At 38.1% G+C, this 23,996-nt stretch overlaps 1 protein-coding gene across 10 annotated transcripts in view; it reads left to right on the top strand.

The window, feature by feature from the left end:
* myt1la (myelin transcription factor 1-like, a) overlaps positions 1 to 23,996 on the top strand; it is a 78,389-nt gene that overhangs the window by 12,881 nt on the left and 41,512 nt on the right. For 8 of the 10 annotated variants that reach the window (XM_017682469.2, XM_017682506.2, XM_037537908.1 and 5 more), the window contains exons 2-5: positions 7,929 to 8,044; positions 9,828 to 9,882; positions 10,158 to 10,191; positions 12,630 to 12,692. In XM_017682469.2, the coding sequence (XP_017537958.1) occupies positions 9,828 to 9,882; positions 10,158 to 10,191; positions 12,630 to 12,692 (152 nt within the window). In that variant the 5' untranslated portion in view covers positions 7,929 to 8,044. The remainder of the gene's footprint in view (positions 1 to 7,928; positions 8,045 to 9,827; positions 9,883 to 10,157; positions 10,192 to 12,629; positions 12,693 to 23,996) is intronic. The other 2 variants (XM_017682522.2, XM_017682483.2) reach the window with 1 other exon arrangement.

Raw genomic sequence — 23,996 nt, 5'->3', positions numbered from 1 at the left:
GCTGGAAAATGGGTTTTTAACAAGATGTGTAATTTTCACCATTGCTTTACGTAAAGGAGAGAAGTTGGATAAAAATGACACATTATTGCGTGTAATTATGCAGAGGCCCCTAGTCTACATTCTCTCTGAGCACGAGGAGAGAGAGCGGGAGAAGGGGAGAGAGACATCCTGTCTTAGCTGGTGGTAATTAAAGCACGTCCTTCTCGGTGGGATGCAGCAGAGGTCTAGCTGATTGCTCCATGGCATCGCCATCTCTAAATGTGCTGCGAATGAGACAGACAGCAGCGAGTGAGCAAGTGAGAGAGAGAGAGAGAGAGAGAGAGAGAGAGAGAGAGAGAGAGAAAGTGCAGGGAGCTGCATGCTGATTAAAATCGTATTTCCTCTCCAACTCAGCCCAATCTGGCCTGATTTGCCTCACTGATTAGCACTCGTTCGTGACAAAACCAGGAGACACAATCAAGAGCAGGAAAACTGGGCACTACTGTATGTTTCAATGTAAGTGAAAGCCCAAGAAAAGTTCATTTTAAAGGCACGTATTATGTAAACAACCCAATTTCCTTTGCTTCTTTGAAATAAAAGTTTATTCTGTACTATGTAAACATCATTAAATTTACACAATGTACCATTCAATCCTTAGTTCAGTTCATATGCTAAAACGTGGCTGGAGATTAGGTAACGAGCCCCGTGACCGGAAGGTTGCCAGTTTGATCCGCTCGGCTGAGAGTCCATGACTGAAGTGCCCTTGAGCAAGGCACCTAACCCCCAATTTTTCCCGGGGCGCCATGGTTAGGGCTGCCCACTGCTCTGGGCAAGTGTGCTCACTGCCCCCTAGCGTGTGTGCTCACTAGTGTGCATGTATGTGGGTGTTTCACAGCACAGATGGGTTAATTGCAGAGGTTTAATTTCACAGTGTGCAAAACACAGTGACAAATGGTTCTCAATTCAAAACACAGTTGCCCATTTTGAACTAATTGTGGTTGTGATGTCACAAAAACAATGCATTTACGTATCAGCCCACAGCAGTTTATCTCAATCCATTCACGCTGAAGTCATCAGTTATATAAGAGCAGCTTTGACTGCTTTCTGAATGAAGCACAATACAGCTAATCAGAACAGAACTCGCACGCATATCAGTCTTACAGAAACAGTAACAAAAACAGCCTGGTGAATTCTAAGGGACTGGACATTTAAAAATGTGTGTCATTTAAAAATGAATTTTGACCATTTACATAAACCCATAAACAAAAAAGTTCATGAAAAAATGAAAATACAAGGAAAGCATAGACCCTTTTTAAAAGATCTTAGTGCAGTCGTTCACCTATAATGAGGTCTTAGATTTGTCACATTTACATATGACTACCTATCCAGCGTGCTGTAGTTTAGCCCCATCTATTTACACTGAAGTGGCGCAGAGTGTTGTAACTTCAGGCAATCTATAGCAGAGATATTAGATGAGAATATGGGAGGAAATATATCTCTGCAATGTTAAAGGATTCACACATAATGAAAGGAAATGCTGAAGTTTGTTTTAACACCCCTAGCCATTGCAGTTCAACCTTGATAGACTGTTCTGATAAACTTCAGCCCAAACTGCATTTTGACTGAGCCACAATGCAGAGCAGCCAATCAGAGCAGAAGTCATTTACATACATCTGTTTGCACAGTAACACAGAAAACATTATTATTTCTAAAGGTTAATAATAAGAGAATGGACATGGTCATGTAAATGGTCATGTGTAAATGTCTGTATAAATGTTATAAGTGAACTTGTGAATAAAATGCAAGAATATGAGTCCTGCAGGGAGCAGTCTGCTGACCTTTAGTTGACTTGGACTTTAGACTAATATCCTTTTGCTTTGAATGACCCTATACCTTAATTATATTAATATTATTTAAATAAATGATTGAATATTACATTTTGTCACTAGCAAAATAATCATAACACCACTGAAATTTTATCAAATGTTTCTATAGTGTCTGTATCTGTAGTGACCATTTTTGTCGCCAATTTGGAGCATAACTCAAAAATGCTAACCAGTGTATGACTAGCAAACGCAGCTTTGAACAGTTGTGCACAAAATCATATTTTTCATTGTAACACAAAAAGTGAATTTAATTTCAGAAATTTTCTGCACATTTTCTTCAAAACAATGTGATCTAACTTCTCCCATTGTGGCCCTGAGGGTCAGGGATGCAGTCTCACTTCTTGCTCTAAAATCCAGGGATGTGGTTAAAATAAGGCTTAGAAACAAACAAACAAAAAAACATTAAGTATTATTTTCACAAATTGAGATTAAGGGCTCAGTGTACACCTCCCAATAGAAAGTACCCTATAAATGATGATTTTGATTTGTGTATATTTAATTTATTTTATCTCAGCTCATACCTTGAGTTTAAATAGAGTATGGCATAATCCTAAGGAATCTAAGGTCTGAATATTATATATATATATATATATATATATATATATATATATATATATATATATATATATATATATATAAGATTTTATAGGTTATACAGAGTATGTGCTTCAAATTTTCTGCAGTGAACTGGACTCAGAATGGACATGAATTGGACAAGGTGGACTCTATATGGATCCATAACATCAACCAGCCAAGGTGTATGCAGTGAGTCAATACGAGACTGTCTGCAGACGTGAGGTGCGGTGAGCCCTGCGGGCTGCTGTGGTGCAGGGAAGGCGCTGTAATTAGCAGGTGTTGTGTGAAAGCAGGCAGGCAGAGCTGCAAGGTGGCCTGCACTGTGAACAAGCTAAGCACTGCAAAGTTCATCATGACATTTTTACCTCTATTATGTGTCATAACATGGCATTTATTCAGCTTTATTTAGAGCAAGAGTGCATGTTCATCATTTGAAAATTGCTTACTTGAGGGTCTTTTTGTCCCAACTTTGTATTTGTGTAATTTATACTGAGGACAGGTTTACTGGAGGGGGCTAAGCTGGTTTTTAAGACCTCTTACAATCTGTTGATTCTGCTCCTCAAACATCCTCAGCTGTGGTGTGACTAGTGGGAAAGAACAAACTCTATATGTGTCTGTAACAACATTGCCAAAGGTAAAAGCCTTTTTCTAAACACATGTTTACCTTAACAGCATGTTGAAAGGGTCATTCGTTCATGGCTGGTTCAAAATGGCCCTCTGCTAACCAACTGCTTGGATCAGTGGGCCGAAAGCTCTTCTTTGTCTCCCTTTCTCCCTCTGAGGACTCTGCATCTCAGGAAGGTTTCATCTCTTCCATCTTTGTGAGCGAAGACTTCTAGCACCTCGGTTGCCATTGACAACGTGTTGGTCAGATCTCCAATGGTTGCCAGGCATCATTAAGACTTGGTGGCATGAGCTCCACTCTCCAGGAGCAGGCCTTGCACGCAGAAACAGCAATTAAAGCTCCTTTCAGCCTGATGGAGCAGAATGATACCTCTGACCATGGGGAGGGTGGCGGGTGGATGAGGGGGTGATATAGAAGGAGAGTGAGAAGGAGGAAAGAAGGAATTGGTCTCTAAATAGTTTCCTCATGGTTTCCATCCATACCATACCCAATATCAACTCAAGTGAGGCTCCTCTACTCTGTCTTAGATTTAGTTTTAGATTAATAATGTTTTTATGATTTAATTGTTACACAGAATAAATTAATTATTACATTCTTTGATTATATTTTAATTTTCTCATCCATTCTTCATGAACTTCTTTAAAGTCTTTACAAAGCTGAGCAGACATTATATAACAGATTCAGTCCTATCTTTTGGTATATGTACTAAGTAAACATTACTGAAGTATTAAAATGTACTATTTTTATGATGTATTTCAGGCCTACAGAAGTACATTGACTTATATAAACTGCACACTAAATTAATCACAGCTCTTAGAAACTCATCTTTCACTGAGGATTTACACTGGCTACTGTCCAGCGAATGATTGTTTGTCAAGTGCTAGTGGCAAACAGTTGCAAACAGAGCAAGATGTGGGCCTGAACAAGGAAATATGATATCCCAAAAATTATTCCAGAATTGTGTTTGCAACCGTATGTTGCAAGTAAATAAAATATCCTTGTGCATTTGTTGACCAGTACTTCAAGTTTGTTTTGTATGATTGGTCACTTTGAATGTCAATCAAATGGCCCTTTCCTGCCCACAGTGCTATTTATTGGGGTGATTAGATGACCTGTCTATGCAAACCCCAATTTTCAAATTAGAAATCATGAAAATCCCCCTATTTTATGTACAGAAGACGAATCAATATCTGGATTGGTGTTGGGATACAAGTTGGCAATTTCTAGTATCAGTATTTTGCATTGAACCCAACAGAATATCAATTGTAAATCAGTCGTACTACCTTATGGAACCAAACTACTTGAAATTTGGTTCTGGACTGATACCATTATTGCCAAAAATGCCATATCAGCAGACCTGTATTAGAGCCTAATGTATGGCAGGGCTGTTTTTCAAGGTCTCTCCAAGCAGCTCATACTAAAGGCACCAGAGCCTGTGTTCTTATTATAACCTGTGGTTACATGACCAGTCATGTGGCTAATCATGAAGTGTTCTTGTGTGTTTGTGCTCCGAGAGCAAATGAAAGTGAGAAAACACCATTAGCTTCAACTTACAGCGGCAAAATCTGATGAGAATTCTCACTGGTGACTGTGCAGGCATCTTTGAATTACTGCGGGCAAACAAACACACATACATACGTCCTAGAGTCGCTTCGAGTGAGTTAGGCCGTCTGATGCAGGTAGAGACAAAGTCTGAAGTCCTCATCAAGCTTATAAGTGATGCTCTAGTCTAGGCCAATTGGAAAGCACGCTCTTGCTTTATTTGATTGTCCCCTCGAGTGCTGAGCAGAAGCTTGACCGCTTCATGAGGAGCTTGTTTTCATCCTCCTGATGTGAGAGCAATGAAATGAATGATATCTCATGACACATGGTAGTTTAAGGGCTTTGCTAGATGTGATGTCTTCTGAAGTGAGGACATGGAACAACCAGCCAAGCAAATCTGACTGGTCACACCATATAAATGCCATCTGGTCTGAGGGACACTCACACCAGTGGAGAGGTATCGAACAAACTGGTTTTGTATCGACTTAATATAAGGTTTTGTGTTGTTAAGACTGAGAGCTGCTGTCGGCAGTGATGTGGAGGAGAGTGAAATTGGCTTGGGAGCTGCAGGGTTTTGTGCTTCTGACTCCCTCAGCCCAGTTGTAGTGAGCCTTTGAGACAGACACACACACACACACACACACACACACAAAGTCTCAGTCTTGTGTGCTCAATGAGAGGAAGAGAGCGCATGGAACATTTGGGAGATGAATTAGCTGCGACGTCTGCTGTGGAGGCCCGCAGTGGAGAGATAGAGGACATGCTCTGAGCTCACTGTAACCCAACTTTACCATGCACAGTCCATTTTGCTGCAAATGGGTTGAGGTCTATAATTTTCTGTTGTATAAAGATACGCTATAGACTAAGATGCTAATACAGCTTCCTTTTATCTACATTCATTGGCCATTTTCCAGATAAACCTGCCATACAGGTGCACTTTGTAGGATTATGATTAATGACCGCAGATTAACTGTTGCTACACAGTTTATCAGCCCTCCCCTACTCCACCCATCAATGGAAAAAGACCACCATAGGACCATCACTGACTAGGTATTACTTGGGTGAAGGACAGTAGAATAGGGTAGTAGATTTTACAACCCATGTGTGGACATTCACAAACCCCTACAGTTAGCAAACAAATTATCAAAAATGTTATAAATACATAATTGATAAATTGTAATTATAATGGGATTTTCTCTGTTAACTTCAAATTATAACCTATTGCACTGCATCCAATCATGATGTTATTCCCTTGTTTTCCATTACTTAATTATGTCAAGGCCACATTATTTTAAATGCATGTATTTTTTAAATAGTAGCATGAATAGGTGGGTCGATAGTTAACAGACAGGCTCCATTAGTAATATCCAGAGACTTGCTCCTTTTGAGGAGTCACTGTAAAACTACAATATCACTGCTGTCTGAACAAAATCTTGTATCTCTATTATTGCCCATTTTCAGTTTTTGATATCACTTGAAAATGACTGCTGACCTTTACATTGTGCATAAATGTCATGAAGGATGGACCAAAATAAGCATCCCAAACGGACTTGGAAAAAGTTTGGTTCCATTGACGTACATTAAAAGTAAAGTGCATCTTTTCCATCTCCTGTAAGGTTTTGGAGTTACAAGGTTTTGTTCCCACAGCAGCCATATGTAAGTTAAACAGTATTTTACCTAAATGCCAGTTGCAAATTTTAAATGTCTGTGTTTAAGCTAGAGATTGGAATAAATGTCATAAAATGGAAATGTATAAACCCTCCGCTAGCTTGATGCCAACATATAACAATAAGGGATATTCCATAAAGGGGCAATTACTACCTTTGGTAGTAACTGAATAAAAACTGTTATTTCCAAAGTGAAATGTTATTATTAAAAATTGCCTGTTTGACTGAGCAGTGAGTAGGTCTATACAGCCTATCCAAAATTACGCCACTGGTGGTGAACCATTCTCAGCACAGCATTGGCATGGAAATCAGTAATTATATACCTAAAAACTATATGTAGTGTATGTATATATGTCCCTGTGAATTCCATGATGTGGAGAACACACAGACAGAATAACTCAGCTAACACATGAAGATGGATTTCAGATAGAGAGACAGTGATATAGCAAGAACGAGAGAGAGAGAGAGAGAGAGAGAGAGAGGCACAGAATCAAGACAAAGAACAAAAAAAGAGATGGGGGAAAGGAAGGAGAGAGAGATGCAGAAGAGACAGAGATAAAGTACAGGAAAGACAGAGAGAGGAAGGGCACCTGAGAGAAAAAGCGATAGAGAGGAAGAAAGAAACAGAAGGAAAGGGGGACAGATCAGGAGAGAGACAATGATGTGAGAAAGAGACAGAGAAGGAGAGAGAGGTAGAGATACAGCAAAGAAAGAAAAGGAGGTAAGGAGGGAGAAAAAGAGTCAGTGAGAGAGAAGCAGAGAGAGATGAGATACAGGAGAGAGGAAATAAGAGGAATTGGGAGAGAGGATTAGAATGAAAGAAGGAAAGAAAGATGGGGCACAGAAAATGAAACAGAGTGTGAGAGAGACAGAAAGAAAGTGATCAGAGAGGAAGAAAGACCAAAAGCAGGAGATGGAGAGAGAGAAAGATCAGATCAGAAAAGAGAGAAAGAGCAGATCAGAAAGCATAGTGTTATTCTGTGGCTCTGAAGCTGCATGCCCCACTTTGGGAAGGGAGCACTGTATCATATTATATCAGACAGATGGGGGTGGTTGGCTGGAATACTGAAGAGTGTTTCCTTCACTGTCGGCCAGGCTGGGCTGAGCAGCAGTGGTCTGGGGACAGCTGCTGCTCATATGCACTGATTTGTGCAAGTGAAGAGAGGATGGGGGCTTCATACAGTGCTCTGACAAACCACAGTGAGTGGTGTGTCAGTGGACAGGGGTTGTGTGTGTCTGCACATGTGTGTAAGTTATGTGAAGTCCACAAAGAGATGCCCTTTTAATAGAAATAGGCTGTTTTCTTTTTTGCTAATGATGAACAGATTTCAGGGCAGCTCCACAAGATTTGTTTTGTGACTTGTCTTGATACTAATGGCTTGATACTAATGACTGATTCATGTGCAAAAAGCACCAGTCTTTCTGAGCATCTGTTTTCAAGACAAATACACAAATATATATATATATATATATATATGTATATATATATGTGTGTGTGTGTGTGTGTGTGTGTGTGTGTGTGTGTGTGTGTGTGTGTGTGTGTGTAACTTATAATAATTGGTGTGAAACAGTAAGCTGAAAGTGGTAAGCTATGTGTTGTAAAGTGCTGCACAGTGAGTCACTTGTGGAACTTCTTTTTTTTTTTTAACTCAGAAAATGACTTTTGAGGAGGAGCTGTGAGCTCTGCACCAGGAACACTCTGCTGAAACCCCATCACGCAGGAGGAGAGCTTCACACACACCACTCCACCCTCACTCGCCTGATCTCAGGTACAGCCTCTGCTCTACTGCCACCCCACATTATTTAGGTTTAAAGCCTATACATTAGCAGAGGTGGACGAAGTACACAAATCATGTACTTGAGTAAAAGTAGAGATACCCAAGGTAAAATATTACTCCAGTAAAAGTAGAACTCCTTACTCTAGACCTCCACTTGAGTAAAAGTACAAAAGTATTTGGCTTCAAATGTACTTAAGTATCGGAATGAAAAGTCCTAAATATTAATTATGGCTCTAATGTCCTGTTATCATTTTTTAAACGAGACTCGCTTCATGAACTCATTTTAGGTGAAAATCCTCCAGTGTCTCTCTTGGTAAACCAGTCTTTTAATAGAAGGTCATTAATTAGTGATGCTGACGTCTATTAAAATGATCATAAGCACAAAACACTGAAGGCAAACAGTTTCCATCAGATAGAACTGAGTGGCTCTGAAATCACTTTTACAAGCAAAGTTTCAGTTTAAGATTACTTTGTAACTTAGTTACAAGTTGAATGAAAACTTGCTTTAAACTCAGGTTCACAAAGAAGTTTTCCTTTACTGTATTGATCTGTAGGTCTCTGTTCATAAACATAAACTAACCGAAACTAATTTACTATAAAATGAAAGTGTTTGTATGAATTCAGAAAAAAAGAAACGAGCCAGTCACGACTGCATATGGGTACATATTTCTATATTGTGGTCTTTTTACAGGTTAGGTTAGTTCCATCATTGGTGTTCTTGCTTTGCACTTCTTTTGTTTTGACATGTTACGTTTTTATACACACAAAAGCCGAAAGGAACAACAGATTTCTCAAAATGTAGTGGAGGAAAAAGTAAGATATTTGACTTTGAAATATAGTGGAGTGAAAGTAAAAAGTAAACAGTACAGTACAGATACCCAAAAAAACTACTTAAGTACAGTAACTAATTACATTTACTTAGTTACTGTCCACCACTGTACATTAGCAATGACACTCTTTGAACTGATTCTTTTTATTAATTGAATCAATGGAATCAAACTTTTTTGGAGTTTTACAATATAAACTCAAATCTTTTTTGGATATCGTTATTGTTGCAGTACTTTGGTTGTGTTCTCAATCATTGTAATAGGCATGGTCAGTGGTCAACATTTAATACAAAAGTACTTGTATTGTATATCATATAGTTTTTATGTCTTTGTTTGTTTTAATGTGGCACTAGTGTTTTGTAAGTCTGTCTCAATATTTTAAAATTTGTTTTATTGTTTTGTATTGTTCATTATTCATTTATTTTATTTATTGCCTGACCCTTAATTGTGAGTATCTATGGTGCTGTATGCAAATATTTAAAAACCCTTACTTAAATGAGATTATTGTTTTTGTTTCTGAAATGGAAATATGGCACATTTCTGCAAATTTTAGCATTTAATTTATGTTCTTCCATTATAACTTCTAATTAGTTGATGAGTTTGACAAACTGGAAAAAAACATGACATATTAAATGTGCCATAATTTTTGCACAGGCAACACAATTAGTGTACACTAATCACTGTATCAATAGTGATAAAATCAAGAACTACATTGTAACACATTACGAAAAACCTTTTTGACTCAGGTGAACCAGTTAAATCAGTTACGTTAATTGAAAAGGGCAGTTAAAAAGAAACGGTTCATGAAACTGAATCACCATTAGAGCTGAGAGCTTATTCACACAGAAAACAAAAGGCTTTCCCTATAAAAGCAAAGCACTAGTGAAAACAAGACAATATGAGGCAGTCTAGAGTGTTATATTTTGATGGATGGCTCTGTTCTGCAGATGGAGGTGGATGCAGCTGATAAGCGCCATCGTACGCGATCCAAAGGTGTGCGAGGTACTTTGCACCTCACAGTGCTGTGGCTGAACTCTTAACACACCAAAATTCATTTTAACCCAGCAAGCTTGACCACTTTATTATTCATATTTGGCCTTTCATTAAAAAATAAACCACTGCTTCACAGCAGGGCTGTGCCTGTACTACTGATTTCACCTGCAGACTGATTCAAACATTGATGCTGATATTGATACGATTGGACCACATAATATTACTATGATACAGCTGATATTGATGTTCGCTCCATCTAATTGTCTTTACTTCTCTCCTCTTAGTTGCCGTGGAGACTGGGGCCCAGGAGCTGTTCAGGTTAGTTGGGATGCGATGAAAGGAGCACGTAAACAAGATTCTCTACACGTCACATTCAGTGACCCACTATGAAGTAGCAGTGATTGAATGATTCTCAAGGGCAAAAACACATACAGTGGAGCAAATTTGCTCCACATCCAAGAGGGCCTTTTATTTTCTGGCTCTGGTGAAGGAGTTTCAACAAGGAGGCGTTTGTGACACAGGCTGTGCTTACAGCAGAGGTGGCAATGCATAATTTTTGCTAACCAATATCATTCGATGTGATTCACTCAGAATGGCATGCGCCATGGGTGCAGCCTATAAATAAAACTTCTACTTTAATTGCCTTGAGTGAGAACATATGATTCTCCCAATTAGTATTGGTAAGTATCCCTGTGCTCCTAATGAAATCACGCATCATAATGAGGCTGAATGGACTGGATTTTCCTCGAGGGTGGAGAGAGATTTTTATCAGGCGCTGCTCCCTTCACTTCAGATGCTCGAGTGCTGCTTTTGGCACAATTTATGGGCCTGGTTAATGTTAGCATCTCCATCATTAAGAATTGTTTAACACTCCTCACCCACCAAAGAAATGCTAAAAGTTTATTTTTATATCATCTTGTTACTCTCAGATGTGTTCAATTAAAATGACAACAGCAAGGACAGTGTGGTTTATGGGAGTGCAGCCAATGGCCATTCTCCCTGCCATGCCTTCTTTTATTGCCACAGTATACGACAGTGCAAATAAATAAACCACGTTCTTTCACTCCTCTCCTCTTGCCTGTCCAATGCCCCATCGCTGTGAGCTGCTGCCTCAGCAGAATGTTCCCGCTCTATAGCTGAAGGCATCCATAATATCAATAATGGATGTGTCACCAGCTGTGATCAGACATAGATCCACAGCCAGCATCACCTTGAGGAAACCAAATAAAATGCTGGACCAAACCGTTTTTAGTGATGGCCAGATCCACACCAGGCCTCATGCACAAAAGGCAATTGAGACATTTGCTCAAGACCAAGAACTTGATCTTCAGATTAGTACATTGCCAATCAGAGACAGAGACATATTAGTTTGGCTATAAATAGAAAGTAGAGCATTTGCTGAAGGCTCTGAAGGTGATACATTGTAGTGTGCTCAAGACAGTCTGTGGTAGCAGAATAAAGGAGATTAGGTAGCATATCTGACCACATCTTCTAGCAGGTCAGAGAATACCAATTTGGCAGTGTTTCCTCACAGCTTTTAGAACAGCAGAGAGTGAGGTAAGAAGTGCAGCATGAAATATGCAGCCTAGTGAGTCACCAACCTGGAGGACACTGAAGATCTATAATCTCCAGTGAAGACTGATGTGCCGTTGCTGTAGTGATGTCTGTGGGTTTGTTTGTTTTTGTACATTTTCAAAAAGCCTTGAAAACATATCTAACCTATAATATCAATGGTCCTGTCTTTGTAAAGAGCTATGTGTTTCATTATTAATAACTTCAAGGGCAAAACTTTTTCTTTTAAGTGTTATGTTATTAAGGTTAATATTACCATTAGGTTTAGGTTGCTTTCGAAACAAAACTTTGCATCTCCAAAATTGTAACTTTACAGAAAATGGCAGAACCATATAACATTGTAACTTATAACATATGTTAACTGAAGTAATGGTAGTTTTACATTTATAAGTCATTTTTGCCATTTCACTTGGTCCATTTTTCTTGCGCAAAGAGCAGTCTATATTGTCAAATAGTATAAATGATAATAATTACAACAGCAATAACAATAATAATAATAATAATAATAATAATAATGCAAAAATTATATTGCAAGACTTTTTCCCAACAGTGATAATATAACATGCTGTGCAAAAGTCAGAGACCACCAGAGACCAATATGTTATTTATTTTTCAGCATTAGAAAAAATGCAGAAAATATATATTTAACAGAAAATTATATAGAAGCCTCAACAAATTAATGTAAAGTCAGATTTTTGACTGTTTGTTGTGTTTACCCTTTGCCTTTATTATAGCCTCCCTTCTTTCTGGGAGAGAAAAATACTTTTGAATACTTTTCCACACCTCCAAAGATTAGTCTTAGAAGTCATTTACATTTTCTAGTTCTCAAAATTCAAAACATCAGCATTTTTTTTGCTTGGTTTGCAAATTTTTTCTTATTTTTTAAACATTTCTTTTTCTCAGTGAGGGCTTCTTGAGAGCTACACATCCTTTCAGACCAATAGTACTGAGTTTTCTTCGCTCGGTGCAACAGAAACACCTGCAAGTGGATTTTATTATATCTATTTTCCTTAGAAATATTTCCTCAAAATTGACTTGCACTGCTATTTTGACTGCAAATGAAATAAATGAAAGGTGGTCTCTGACTTTTGGTTTGATACATATGGGACATAATGTGTACTGTACATGACCTCACATCTAGACACTGTATAAAAACAAGTACGTGTTCCTCCTCTTGTCTACAGCTGTCCCACACCAGGGTGTGACGGGAGTGGGCATGTGAGGGGCAAATACGCTAGGCACAGAAGGTAAGAGCGATGCTATCACAGTTATCTCTGTGAAAGAGTGCAGGTTCCAGCTGTAGTGTAGTGCAGTTAGTGTGGTAAGTCACTGTTAGTCAACTTTAACTTGTTATTCAGTGACTACGGGGACTTCAATGCAATCTGGTTAAGCTTTTGTTTAGTTAACTAAGTGTGTAATAAAACTTTTGGCCCTGACCATGTAGGAGGTTAACATTCACAGACTCCATCCCTTACTTACTTTTGCTTCATTTGCATGTAGTAAGCGAATAATCAGCCTTGGCACATGTATGTTCATGAAGTGTTCACTACACAATTTGTTAGTGATTTGCCTGTGAGTTGTGCAGAGAGCATTTGTCTTTGAAATGATGGCACCCGAGTGAGCAAGAGGCTGAATGAGCCAATATAATCAGAACCAGACATGATGTGTTACTATGTCCTCATAGTCAGTATTTCTTTTAGATATTAGTTGTCTTATTTGGGCCTTCCCACATAGACTTCATGAAGAACAGAAGTAATTGCAGAGCATCTGGGAAATCCTTCCAGGAGGGAATGTTTCTCATTCACAACTCTCACTGGAATTCCCACAAATAGCAGTTTTAATGTCCCCTTTTGAATATAACCTTTTCATTAGAGATTGCCATATACACTGGCACACTTGTTGATAGTAATTACTTTCTGGGGCAGAAAAGGTATGACTCTTATTTTAGCCTAAATACAATATAAGCCAGAACAAACTGAAAATAATAAAAGCAAATGGAAAATAGCCTGCAGGGATATTGAATATCCAAAGAGGAGTATGTTGTTGCATCTTTTCAAGGATGCTTTGGACTACGGTGAAATAAGACTCTTTTACTCTTACGGCAACTACCCCACTATAATTAATGTAGTGCTTGACATATGACTGAACAACTGGCTTTTAGTAATTTAGTTTCTATCTACATCAAAATACACTGCGTTTGATCAATAAAGCATTGACTTTAATGTTGTTTTTGTATGTTCATGGTGACTCTTAACCCTTAAAAGTTGCAGTTATCAACAACAGTAACACAATCATATTGCAAATTTATAATAATTATTTTTCACTCATAGCTCATTGAAGAAGCACTGTAGGTGCAAATTTTAAACTTACAACTGATTCCACATTTGTCTTCCTTGTTTGGCTCTCTCCTTTTTGCTCCTGTCTCTTCCCTTGTCCTGCCTATGTATTAGTCTTTACACCTGTGTTTTATCTGTTTCCTTTCTTTTTCCGAATGTATCCCGTCTTTTATGTAAGCTCCCTCATTTCTTTTTGGTTTGGTTGTCTTGTGCATCTACATGTCTTGTATGTCTAGCACTAGTCTTGAAAGGCCAGAAGTGATCCCATAAGGAGAATGTCTGAGGATAACCATGCAGGCTTTCGTGCTTAATGTGGCTGAGAATGTAGACTTATTAGGACAGAGACAAACTGACTGTGAAATTTCTGAACAAGTCCAATGGCTCGTGAAGGCTTTGCTCATAGCAGGGGGGTGACGGTGCCCTCATCAATAAACCTGTCCCTTACCCACAGATGTAGCATGTTTGCAAATTAGCAGAGTAGACAAGTCCCCTCAAAAAACTCAAATGAAGCATGCAGATGTGGATCACGTGAGATGAACACATTACATAATCATTAACTCTTACAGGAGAAAACAGACCTGTTAGCAAACAGTGGCGTACTTTGAAGGTTAAAAGAGTACAGCCTTGATGAATTCTGGGGGGCAGATTTGTGGGGGGGGGGGTTGTGTGCATGCTTGTTTGCAGCAGATTTCTCCATAATCCAGCACCAAAAGTTCAACAAGTTGTCCTCAGGTGTGTATTCCCATTACAAGATCACATCAGGCGCCACAAGACTAGTCTCGGCAGCTCTGCAGAGACTGGTGTTTTTCTTCTTCTACCACTCTGAATTCAACTCATGCAGTCCCTGCTAATTAGCTTGCTAATTAGAGTTGAATCAGGTGTATTTAATGGCCGCTGAAGTCTGAATCTGACTTGTGATCTTATACGTTGCTTCAGTTTGTTGAGTCATTGTCCTTGTTCTTCTTTTTGTTTGAGTTTGAGTTCATGCAAAGTGTTTTGTTTGGTATTTTCAATAAAGTTGTAAACTCACTCCTACACACTTCCTCAATGCCTCCACTTTGTGACAATCCATGATATTTTATTATGATTTGAATTTGATGGAAAGTTGTTGTGATGTGCACAGTCTTGTTTTGCCAAATGAAAAACAACATGCTTGACAGTTCTGCCTTGTGCAAAAGTTTGGCCCTTGTTAAACTAGGTTTTGTTGCTTTTCTAAGTCAAAATAAGTTAACACATCCCCTACAGGACAGTTTTAATGCACACTTACTGTTTATTTGTTGAATCTGACACATTAAAGGAAGAAAACAAACTGCAAAAGTTTTTTTTGCCAAACTCAGCAAATAAATAGAAATTGTGTGCTAATCTGTACTGAAAAATGGCATATTTAATTTTATTCCCTGTACAGCATGCATTCATTTCAACAACCAATCATGTAATTTCACTTCCAGTGTTAAAACCTTCGCATACAATTTATCTTTACATCAGAACAAACAGGAAAATGTACAAACATTTTTGTCAGGCCAAACTGTGCAAGGAGGTGGATCTCTGGCACATTCTGATTGTCTTCCTGTGCTCATGAGCAGCACGTGCCTCATTGACTCACCTCTTAAGCAGACATGGAAATCCACTATCCAATTAGCCTGTTAGCCCGCCATGTTCCCCTGACATAAAGTAGGCCCTCCATGAAGCAACACAGCCTTCTCTTTCTCTGAGAAACGGAAGCTGTAGATAAATAAAAGCGATGTTAGAGCACAATAAGCCGGTATTGTGTGGCTAGCCGCTACGCTTGGATGCTTGTGCGTGCCTCTTATTAGCATGTTTCAGGAAAGTGTGTGAGTCTGGCATCATTAATATGCTAATCAGCTTGAGGAGGGCTCTTTGCAGGAGTGTGCTTGGTTGTTTCCTTCCGCGCTGCTTGTTTTTCTTTTGTTGCTTGTCTTTTGTCCTTTACAACAAGGCCTGAATGCAGAGGATTGCAGAAACACTAATAGACTTTGTGAATTAGTTGTTCTAGAACACTTTTAGACAGTTTTTAATTCCTTCCTCATCAGGAGACGTTCATTGCAGCAGTTCAATAGAATTCATTTATCTCTATCTCAGTTTACTCTCCATAGCTTAAAATGGCATAGACACTGCATTATGTGGAGCTGCTTTAAATTTTATAGGTTGTTTACACATCCATATATCTCATTCAGAAACATGGTTCTTTAAAGAAGCATGCATGGAAAGGATTGTTGGGGAACCAAAAGTGGTTCTTCTATGGGATGACTCCAAAAACATCCCCTTTTGGCACCTTTATTTTGATTCACATGCTGACTGACTTAGGACCCCTGCCTTGACAGCTGTTGCCAGTGCATCATCAACTGATGCCATTTAGTCCTGTGAGGGAAGAAAAGAGAGTGGAAAAGCAAAAACAGACAAAAGATTGATGGATGTGTTTATGGTTTCATCCCATCATCAGGAGTCTGTGAACCGCCGGTGGGAACTGCATTTCTGCGGAAGACAAACACCTTAAACAGGCCCCTCACGCAATTGAGAATGTGTTTGTGAGCATTTACTACCATTTAAAATTGTATATGCATTTATATACAATGATATAAAATCAATCTGCTTGCAGAAAAATGTGTAAAATTATTGTAAAATAGATTTTAAAAAATTATTAGCAACTGGCAAGATGTAAAAACAAAAAAGAATGATGAGTCATGTCTACAATGACAGAGAAAGCTGTATAGCATCAAGAATGAAGTTATAATAAAATTGATATGCAGAACTTTTAAAGTGGTTGTAAAAAACTTGACAAAAAAGGTGATTTGTCATTTACTGTTTAAGAACTTTCTGTGTAATTGTACCCCAAATGCTTGAAACATTGAATTAAACAACTATATAATAACATTTTTATATCTCTAGTAATCTTAGTCTGGACTAAAGAAGAAACACATTGACACATTGTTGCATTTTAGTTCTCGTTCACTTCAAGTTCACACTGATATATTTGACATTGAACCAAAAGATGTGAACAGATGTAATAAGCAGAACAGAAGCGATTTGCAGCCCTGCTTCCAAAAAAGTTGGGACACCAATAAATAAAATAGTACAGACAATATATCAAATGTTGAAGCTGATAAATTTGATTGCTTTTTTGAAAAATACATGTCCATTTTTAATGTAATGCTGGCAACACATTCCAAAAAAGGGACAGGGGCGTGTTTACATGACTTCCTCTTTTAACAACACTGTAAGCATTTGAGAACTGAGGAGATGAATTGCTGTAGTTTTGAAGGTGAAATGTTTTCCCATCTTTGCTTAATATAGGATTTCACCTGTTCAGTGGTTAAGGATTTGCTGTATTCTTTGTTTCATAGTGCTCCAAATGTTTTTAAGAGGTGGCAGATCTGGATTGTAGACAGGCCAATTTAGCACCCAGACTCTTTTATTACAGAGCTATGCTGTTTTAATACATGCAGAATGTGGTTTGGCATCATCTTGCTGAAATAAACAAGGCATTCCATAAATAAGACATCATCTAGATGTTAGTATATGTTGCCCCAAAACCTGTATATCATTTAGCATTAATGGTGCCTTCACAGATATGCAAGTCACCAAGGCCATGTGCAATAATGCACTCCCATTCCATCACAGATGCTGGCTTTTGAACTGTCCCCCTTTTGTATTGAATTGTGGCCCCACACGGCGCATCTTAAATGAGCTCAGGCCCAGAGAAAGCAGCAGTGTTTTTGGATCCTGTTTATATATGGTTTCTTCTTTGCATGGTAGAGTTTTCACTCAATGAACTGTGTTCACAGACAGTGGTTTTCAGATATGTTCATGAGCCCATGCAGTGATTTCCACTACATAGTTGTGTCTGTTTTAATGCAGTGCCATCTGAAGGCCTTATGATCAGGATCAGCCAGTCTTGGTTTTCAACCTTGTCCCTTGCATACAGAGATTTCTCTGAATTCTGTGGATATTTTAATGATGTAATGTAACACAGATGATGAAACACGCAGTACTATGGCCTACCAGAACTCAACAATCCACAAGAGGCTGCGCGTTACCATGGTTTTCCCATAGTGTAAAGCAGAAAAAATTACTGTAACATACAACCGTGAATAGCTTCTTGTTTTTATAGCAAAAATCTGGTGTATTAATACATAATATAATTGATCTGTGCTGTCATATCTGATGGGAGCATTTTGTAATAGCTACAAGTGTAATTAATGTTTCAGCGCTAATAATTAGATCATAAAACACATTAATGAGTCAAAACAGCATCAGAAATGTATATTTTGCCTGTAGAAGAGAATAAAGGATGTATTCATTTGTGTTTGTGTTCATATTTCAAACAAATATGCCAGAGTTTGTTTGCAAGCCTACTGAGACCTCCTCGTGGGATGTGAACCAAAGTTTGAATGGTAGCATTCTCAATTGCAGTAAGAACTGCTCATATTAGGTTGGTTTAGTTAGATTAAAATTAACCCTGTTGCTAATGCTTTGTTAGCGCTCGTTCAGACAAGTGAGAACATTGCCATTCAAATGCTAGTGCTCACCAAATAAGCCCCCGAAAGTGGTCTCAGTCCACCTCTAAATGAACTCATCTGAGGGAGACATGTAAGGGAAGTAGATTCAAAAAAGGCAAGAAAAAGTAACGCAAAAACTTTTTTCATACATGAAATTTTAACTATGTAACACATGCACTCTTATTTATCACTTATTGTTTACATCTTATTTAATATTTATTAGCAATTACGTAACCACAAACCACAACAACAGTAACTATTACTACTATTACTACTACTACTACTACTACTACTAATACTAATACTACTACTACTAACATTATTAATAATAACAATAATACTACGCTTTTATCATTTTTAGTTGTATAGATGCATAGGACTTAATAACAATTTTAATGTTTAATTAAACCAAGTAAACTTACATTTAACAGTAGAATTCTATGGGACTCTTATTGTGACAGCATTGGTGTTTCGTTTCTGCTGAACATGAGTATTGTTAACATAAGTAACATAAGTTATTGCAAGTGAAGTGTTGGTAATGTGCTTAAATCTGTGTTCTCATTGGATTTGTATGATACTTCCATTCCTTTCTTAGTGATTCTGACATGTGGAATCTACTGCTATCATTAATGAATCTATGAACATAGACTTAATTATCACCCTAAAATACAATAAATAAGTTAGTTGTAGCTAAAATTACAGATATGCCCACTCAGTGTGCATGTTGTATCATGTCTTTGTTTGAATGGTTTGTCTAGCATGCAATGCTCCATTTGTGGTTTTAGCATTGTAAGCATCAGCCTGAGCTGATTTTATTTAGCTTATTTTGGGTGTCAGCCACAGTATCTGGTAGATGAAGCAAATCTACCCGTAATGTAAATGTAAATATGTAGCTCGAGAAAAAGCCTGAAAAGAGCATTTGCAGGTTGGATTTGAGAATAAATTTTAAATATATGACAGGCCATATGAAGCTGGCTAGTGCTTTGAGATGTTCCATAATATCAAAGCACATATTTAAAGCCCACAAACTCAGTTTACCCAGATTACAGCGTAATTCAGAGAGATATGCCAGTTATTGTTGCTAAAATATCATAAAATAAGTTTAATAAATTTACATTTTCTCCATTATATTTGAGTCTGAGTCCTGGCTGTAAGCAACCAAGAACAGTGGGGGGAAAAGAATCTCTTCTTCTGTTTTAGTCTGGACCAAAGGAACCAAACTGGTAATATAAAGGCACCCTAACAGAGCAATTGCACCAAGGTTTGTTTTTGTACCAAACCTGCCATGTGTGAACCAGCCTAAATCTATAACTGTACAAGTTATTATTGAATATGAAATAAAAAAAATAATCAATACAAGTCCAGATGTTTGAAAGGTAGTGTCCAAGCGTTTGTATGTGATGAATTCCCCACCTATAGAACTGAAGGGAATGAGGCTCGGACACTGCTTCTAGAGTCTAGAGCCACAGGCCCGGTGCATCATAGGGAGTGCTGTGGTGTGTCTGTAATGAGGACACTGTTTCACCTGTGAGAAATACACTGCATCTGCTGCACCCCAGCCAGCCATTACAGAGCCATGATGACAAAGCAATTGCTGTTTCTGGCTCTTGCTGTGTGCTCATGGGGTTAGACCATGGCAAAGGTTCTTCCCCTTCTGGTGGGGGACTAATGTATAAAGGAAAGTGTCTGCATTATTCATTCTAATAGCCTTTCAGCGCTAGACATTAGTGGGCATGTTGAACACTGCACACACATCTGAGGGCGTCTGCGTTAAAGAGCGAATCTGAGTCCCGCCAAGAACTTCTACCTCACTGATGTTTAAGCGTGTGTGGGGGGACATCTGTGGCTACGTGATGTTCACTGCGAGAGAGCATGATAGCACAAGAAACACATAGAGAGAGAGAGAGAGAGAGAGAGAGAAGGTAGAGTGAGAAAGAGAAAGAAAGACATAGGGCTGAGAGAGATGAAGAAAGGAAGAGAGTGATGAGCGTGTAAGCGTGGTGGCAAGACAAAGAAAAAGTGAGGAGAGAAGAAAAACAGAGAAAGAAAAGGAACAGAAAGATGGAAAGAGAATGAAAAAGAGCAAGAAAGAGGGAGTTAGTGATATAGTGAGCGAAAGCAAAAAAAGAAAGATGAGGGAAATAGAGAGAGAAAGTGAAAGAGAAAAAATGGAGGAGAGAGGGAAAAGATGTGAAGGAACAGTGAGAAATGGAGTGAGAGAAAAGAGAAACATAGAGAGTGAAAGAGAGAGATAGAGAGAGGGGGGAAAAGAGAAAGAGAGAATAACAAGTGAAAAAGAGAGAAGGAATAATAGAAAGGGAGAGGGAGGGAGTGAGAGAAAAACATAAAGACAGAGAAAAGGGTGAAGAAAGAGAGATAGTGAGCAACTTTTAAAGAGAAACAGAAGGAAATTAAGAAAAGTATACACTATATTGCCAAAAGTATTCGTTCGTCTGCCTTCACACGCGTGACATCCCATCCCATTCTTAATCCATAGGGTTTAATAAGATGTCAGCCCACCCTTTGCAGCTATAACAGCTTCAACTCTTCAACAAGGTTTAGGAGTGTGTTTATGGGGCAGTCTCCACTCTAATTCATCCCAAAGGTGTTCTAGCAGGATGAGGTCAGGACTCTGTGCAGGCAAGTTCATCCACACCAAACTCGCTCATCCATGTCTTTATGGACCTTGCGTTGTGACTGGAGTGCAGTTATGTTGGAACAAATATCCAGACTCCATCGGGCTGCCAGACAGAGAAATGTGGTTCGTCTCTCCAGAGAACACGTCTCCACTGCTCTAGAGTCCAGTGGCAACACTGCATTCCATTCTTTGCATTTTGCTTCGTGATGTTTGATGCAGCTGACCCCACCCTGTCATTTTACATGGTCTTCCACTTCGTGGCTGAGTTGCTGTCGTTCCTAATCACTTCCACTTTGTTATAAAACCACTGAAAGTTGACTGTGGAATATTTAGTAGTGAGGAAATTTCACAACTGGACTTTGCACAGGTAGCATCCGATCATGGTATCACACTGGAATTCACTGAGCTCCTGAGAGTGACTCATTCTTTCAAAAATGTTTGTAGAAGCAGTCTGCCTGCCTAGTTGCTTGGTTTTATACACCTGTGGAAGTGATTGTAACACCTGAATTCAATTATTTGGAGGGGGTGCGTGAATACTTTTGGCAATATAGTGTATGTAGAGAGAACAGCAACAATAAGCTAAGTTAAGGCAAAGTAAGCTAATTTTTATTTTATATACATTCAGTTGTAGATAAACTAGATAATACTCATATTAAATACAGGTTAATTGTTAACTGTCACCAAGAAAGAATTTGTTAGCTAGCCACGTTTGCTAGTTAGCAAACTTAGCCGTGTACATTGGAGCAGATGTTCCGTGTGTTACATTTTGATGGCTTCAACTGGTAATGTGTCTTTTTAGACATTCTTTATCATTCCTGTTGTGTGTTTGTTGTGGGAAATGGGTAAAATTACTATAGTCTGACTGATTTGAAAAATTTGTGACGAATACTAATAGCAGTGTCAAAAGGGCTAATTATGACAAAAACTACATAATCTTATGTTTATTTTTTATATATCAAGTCTATACTTTCTATAAATATTTTATACAATATTTTTAGTTAAATAGTGGTTCCTGGCTAATATGATTGTCAGTTCTCAGTTATCACACTTCTTCACTATCAACTCAATTAACCTACAAAAACTCAAGTCTTAAATAATACACTGGCTCTGGGAGCAGAATTACCCAGAATGCTGGGTAATAAACTGAAGCAAATTCGCCTTTTGCTTCTGTTTATCACCTCTTATCATCAGCGCTGACAAACTCGCGCAATTGGGATTTTGCCCCATTATAAATTGTGATTTTTCAAATCCCAGCGCAAATCCTGCCGCAATCAAAGAATTACTACTAATTACTAGCATACTATCTGCAATAATATCAGCTGATACCAATACCTACAGCTGCTGATATCCAGTGGTGGACAAAACACTGAAGGCAAATAATTTTCATTAGGTGGAATGAAATAACCTTTTGTGAACAAACAAAGTTCCAGTTTTAGATTTGTTTACAACTTAGTTACAAGTTTAAATTTAATTTTAAAAAAACTTCCTTTAAACACAGATTCACAAATGAGTTTTCCTTTACAATCTTACAATCTTTCCTTTGCATCTGTAGTTCATAAAATCTCTGTTCATAAACATAAACTAGCCAAAACAAATTTACTATAAAATGAAATAATGTTATGTTAATGTATAAATTCAGAAAAAAACATGCCAATCACAACTGCATATTTATATCTGTATTGTATATGTATTATGTATTTATATATGCATTATAAAAGCATATGTATTTCTGAATTGTGGTGTATTTACACAAAGTTAGTTCCAGTTTATGTTGTTTAGTTCATGTTGAACAGAAACTCCCAAAGTTTCACGCTGGTTCACAGTTCAAACTGACGTTGAACTGTATCCTTGCTCTAGGTCAGTATGTCCAACAGGTCAAAACAAGCTCTGAACAAAGTGACTGTTGTGCCCTGATTGGTGTTTTTTCCATTGCACTTATTTCATTTTGACATGTTAAATTTTTAGGCACACATAAACCATAAGGAACAACTGATTACACATAATGTAGTGGAGTAAAAAGTAAGATATTTAACTTTGAAATGTAGTGAAGTGAAAGTAAAAAATCAACCTAAATGGAAATACTTCAGTAAAATGCAAATACACAAAAAAAACTACTTAAATACAGTAACGAATCACATTTACTTCAATATTGTCCACCACAGCTGATGTCATACAGTATTATTGATCAACCGATACATCAGACCAGCCATAAAAATTACACCATGCAGAAAGTTTCATCATATTGTACTTCTGCACCTATATCAGAGGTGCTCAGCCTTACTTGTTACTAAGTCATAAATACAGTCTTCTCAAGGGAAAGTATATGGAATACTCAAAAGGTGCTTTTATACTGTGATTTCAGCTTTCTGACACTTTGAAATACTGTTATCTATCTGTCATGGACAAATTTACAGCTAAAGGTTGAGCTTTAGCATGCTACGGTTTGTAGTTATGCAACATACTTTTGTCAAAAAACACATAAGCAAGTCTGTTTGAGATTACTTAACAACAGGTGTTAAGGAAGGTCAATGATTATATGCAGTTGTGTGCTTACTGGTGGGGCATAAACCTGCATTACTTGTTAGCTACATTAGCCTTGTAACTCTAATGCAAAACTATAGAAACAAATTCCAAAGCCAAACACGTCCTGGCTGATTGAATACATTTGGGGAAAGCAGAAAATGATTTTTCAGCCTGCAGTTCCTTTGACTCTCTGTTTTCTAATCTATTCACTAAAGAGGCTTCAGCTTTCTGTGGTTGAACTGTGTTTTAATGTAACCTTTCTGGCCAACACTGAGGTTAGTCATGAGAAAACAGTACAGGTGCTTTCTCTCTCTTTCTTTCCCTCACTCCCCTCCCTCCCCTTTCTCTCTCCCCCTCTATCGCTCGCCTGCAGCTTTTTCTTTATACGTCTTATGCTCTCTTTACTCTCATCCCAGCTCATTATCTTACCCCCTTTACTCTTTCCCCATCTTTCTTCCTCCCCTTCGTTCTATCATTCTCTCGTTCATACCCTCCTGTTCTTGCTCTCCCAACCTTCCTGTTTTCATCCCTCCTCTC

Source organism: Pygocentrus nattereri, chromosome 4 (assembly GCF_015220715.1).
Source record: "Pygocentrus nattereri isolate fPygNat1 chromosome 4, fPygNat1.pri, whole genome shotgun sequence".
Taxonomy (NCBI): Eukaryota; Metazoa; Chordata; class Actinopteri; order Characiformes; family Serrasalmidae; genus Pygocentrus; species Pygocentrus nattereri.
Note: the sequence above shows the minus strand (reverse complement) of the source record. Positions and strands in the feature narration are given on the sequence as shown.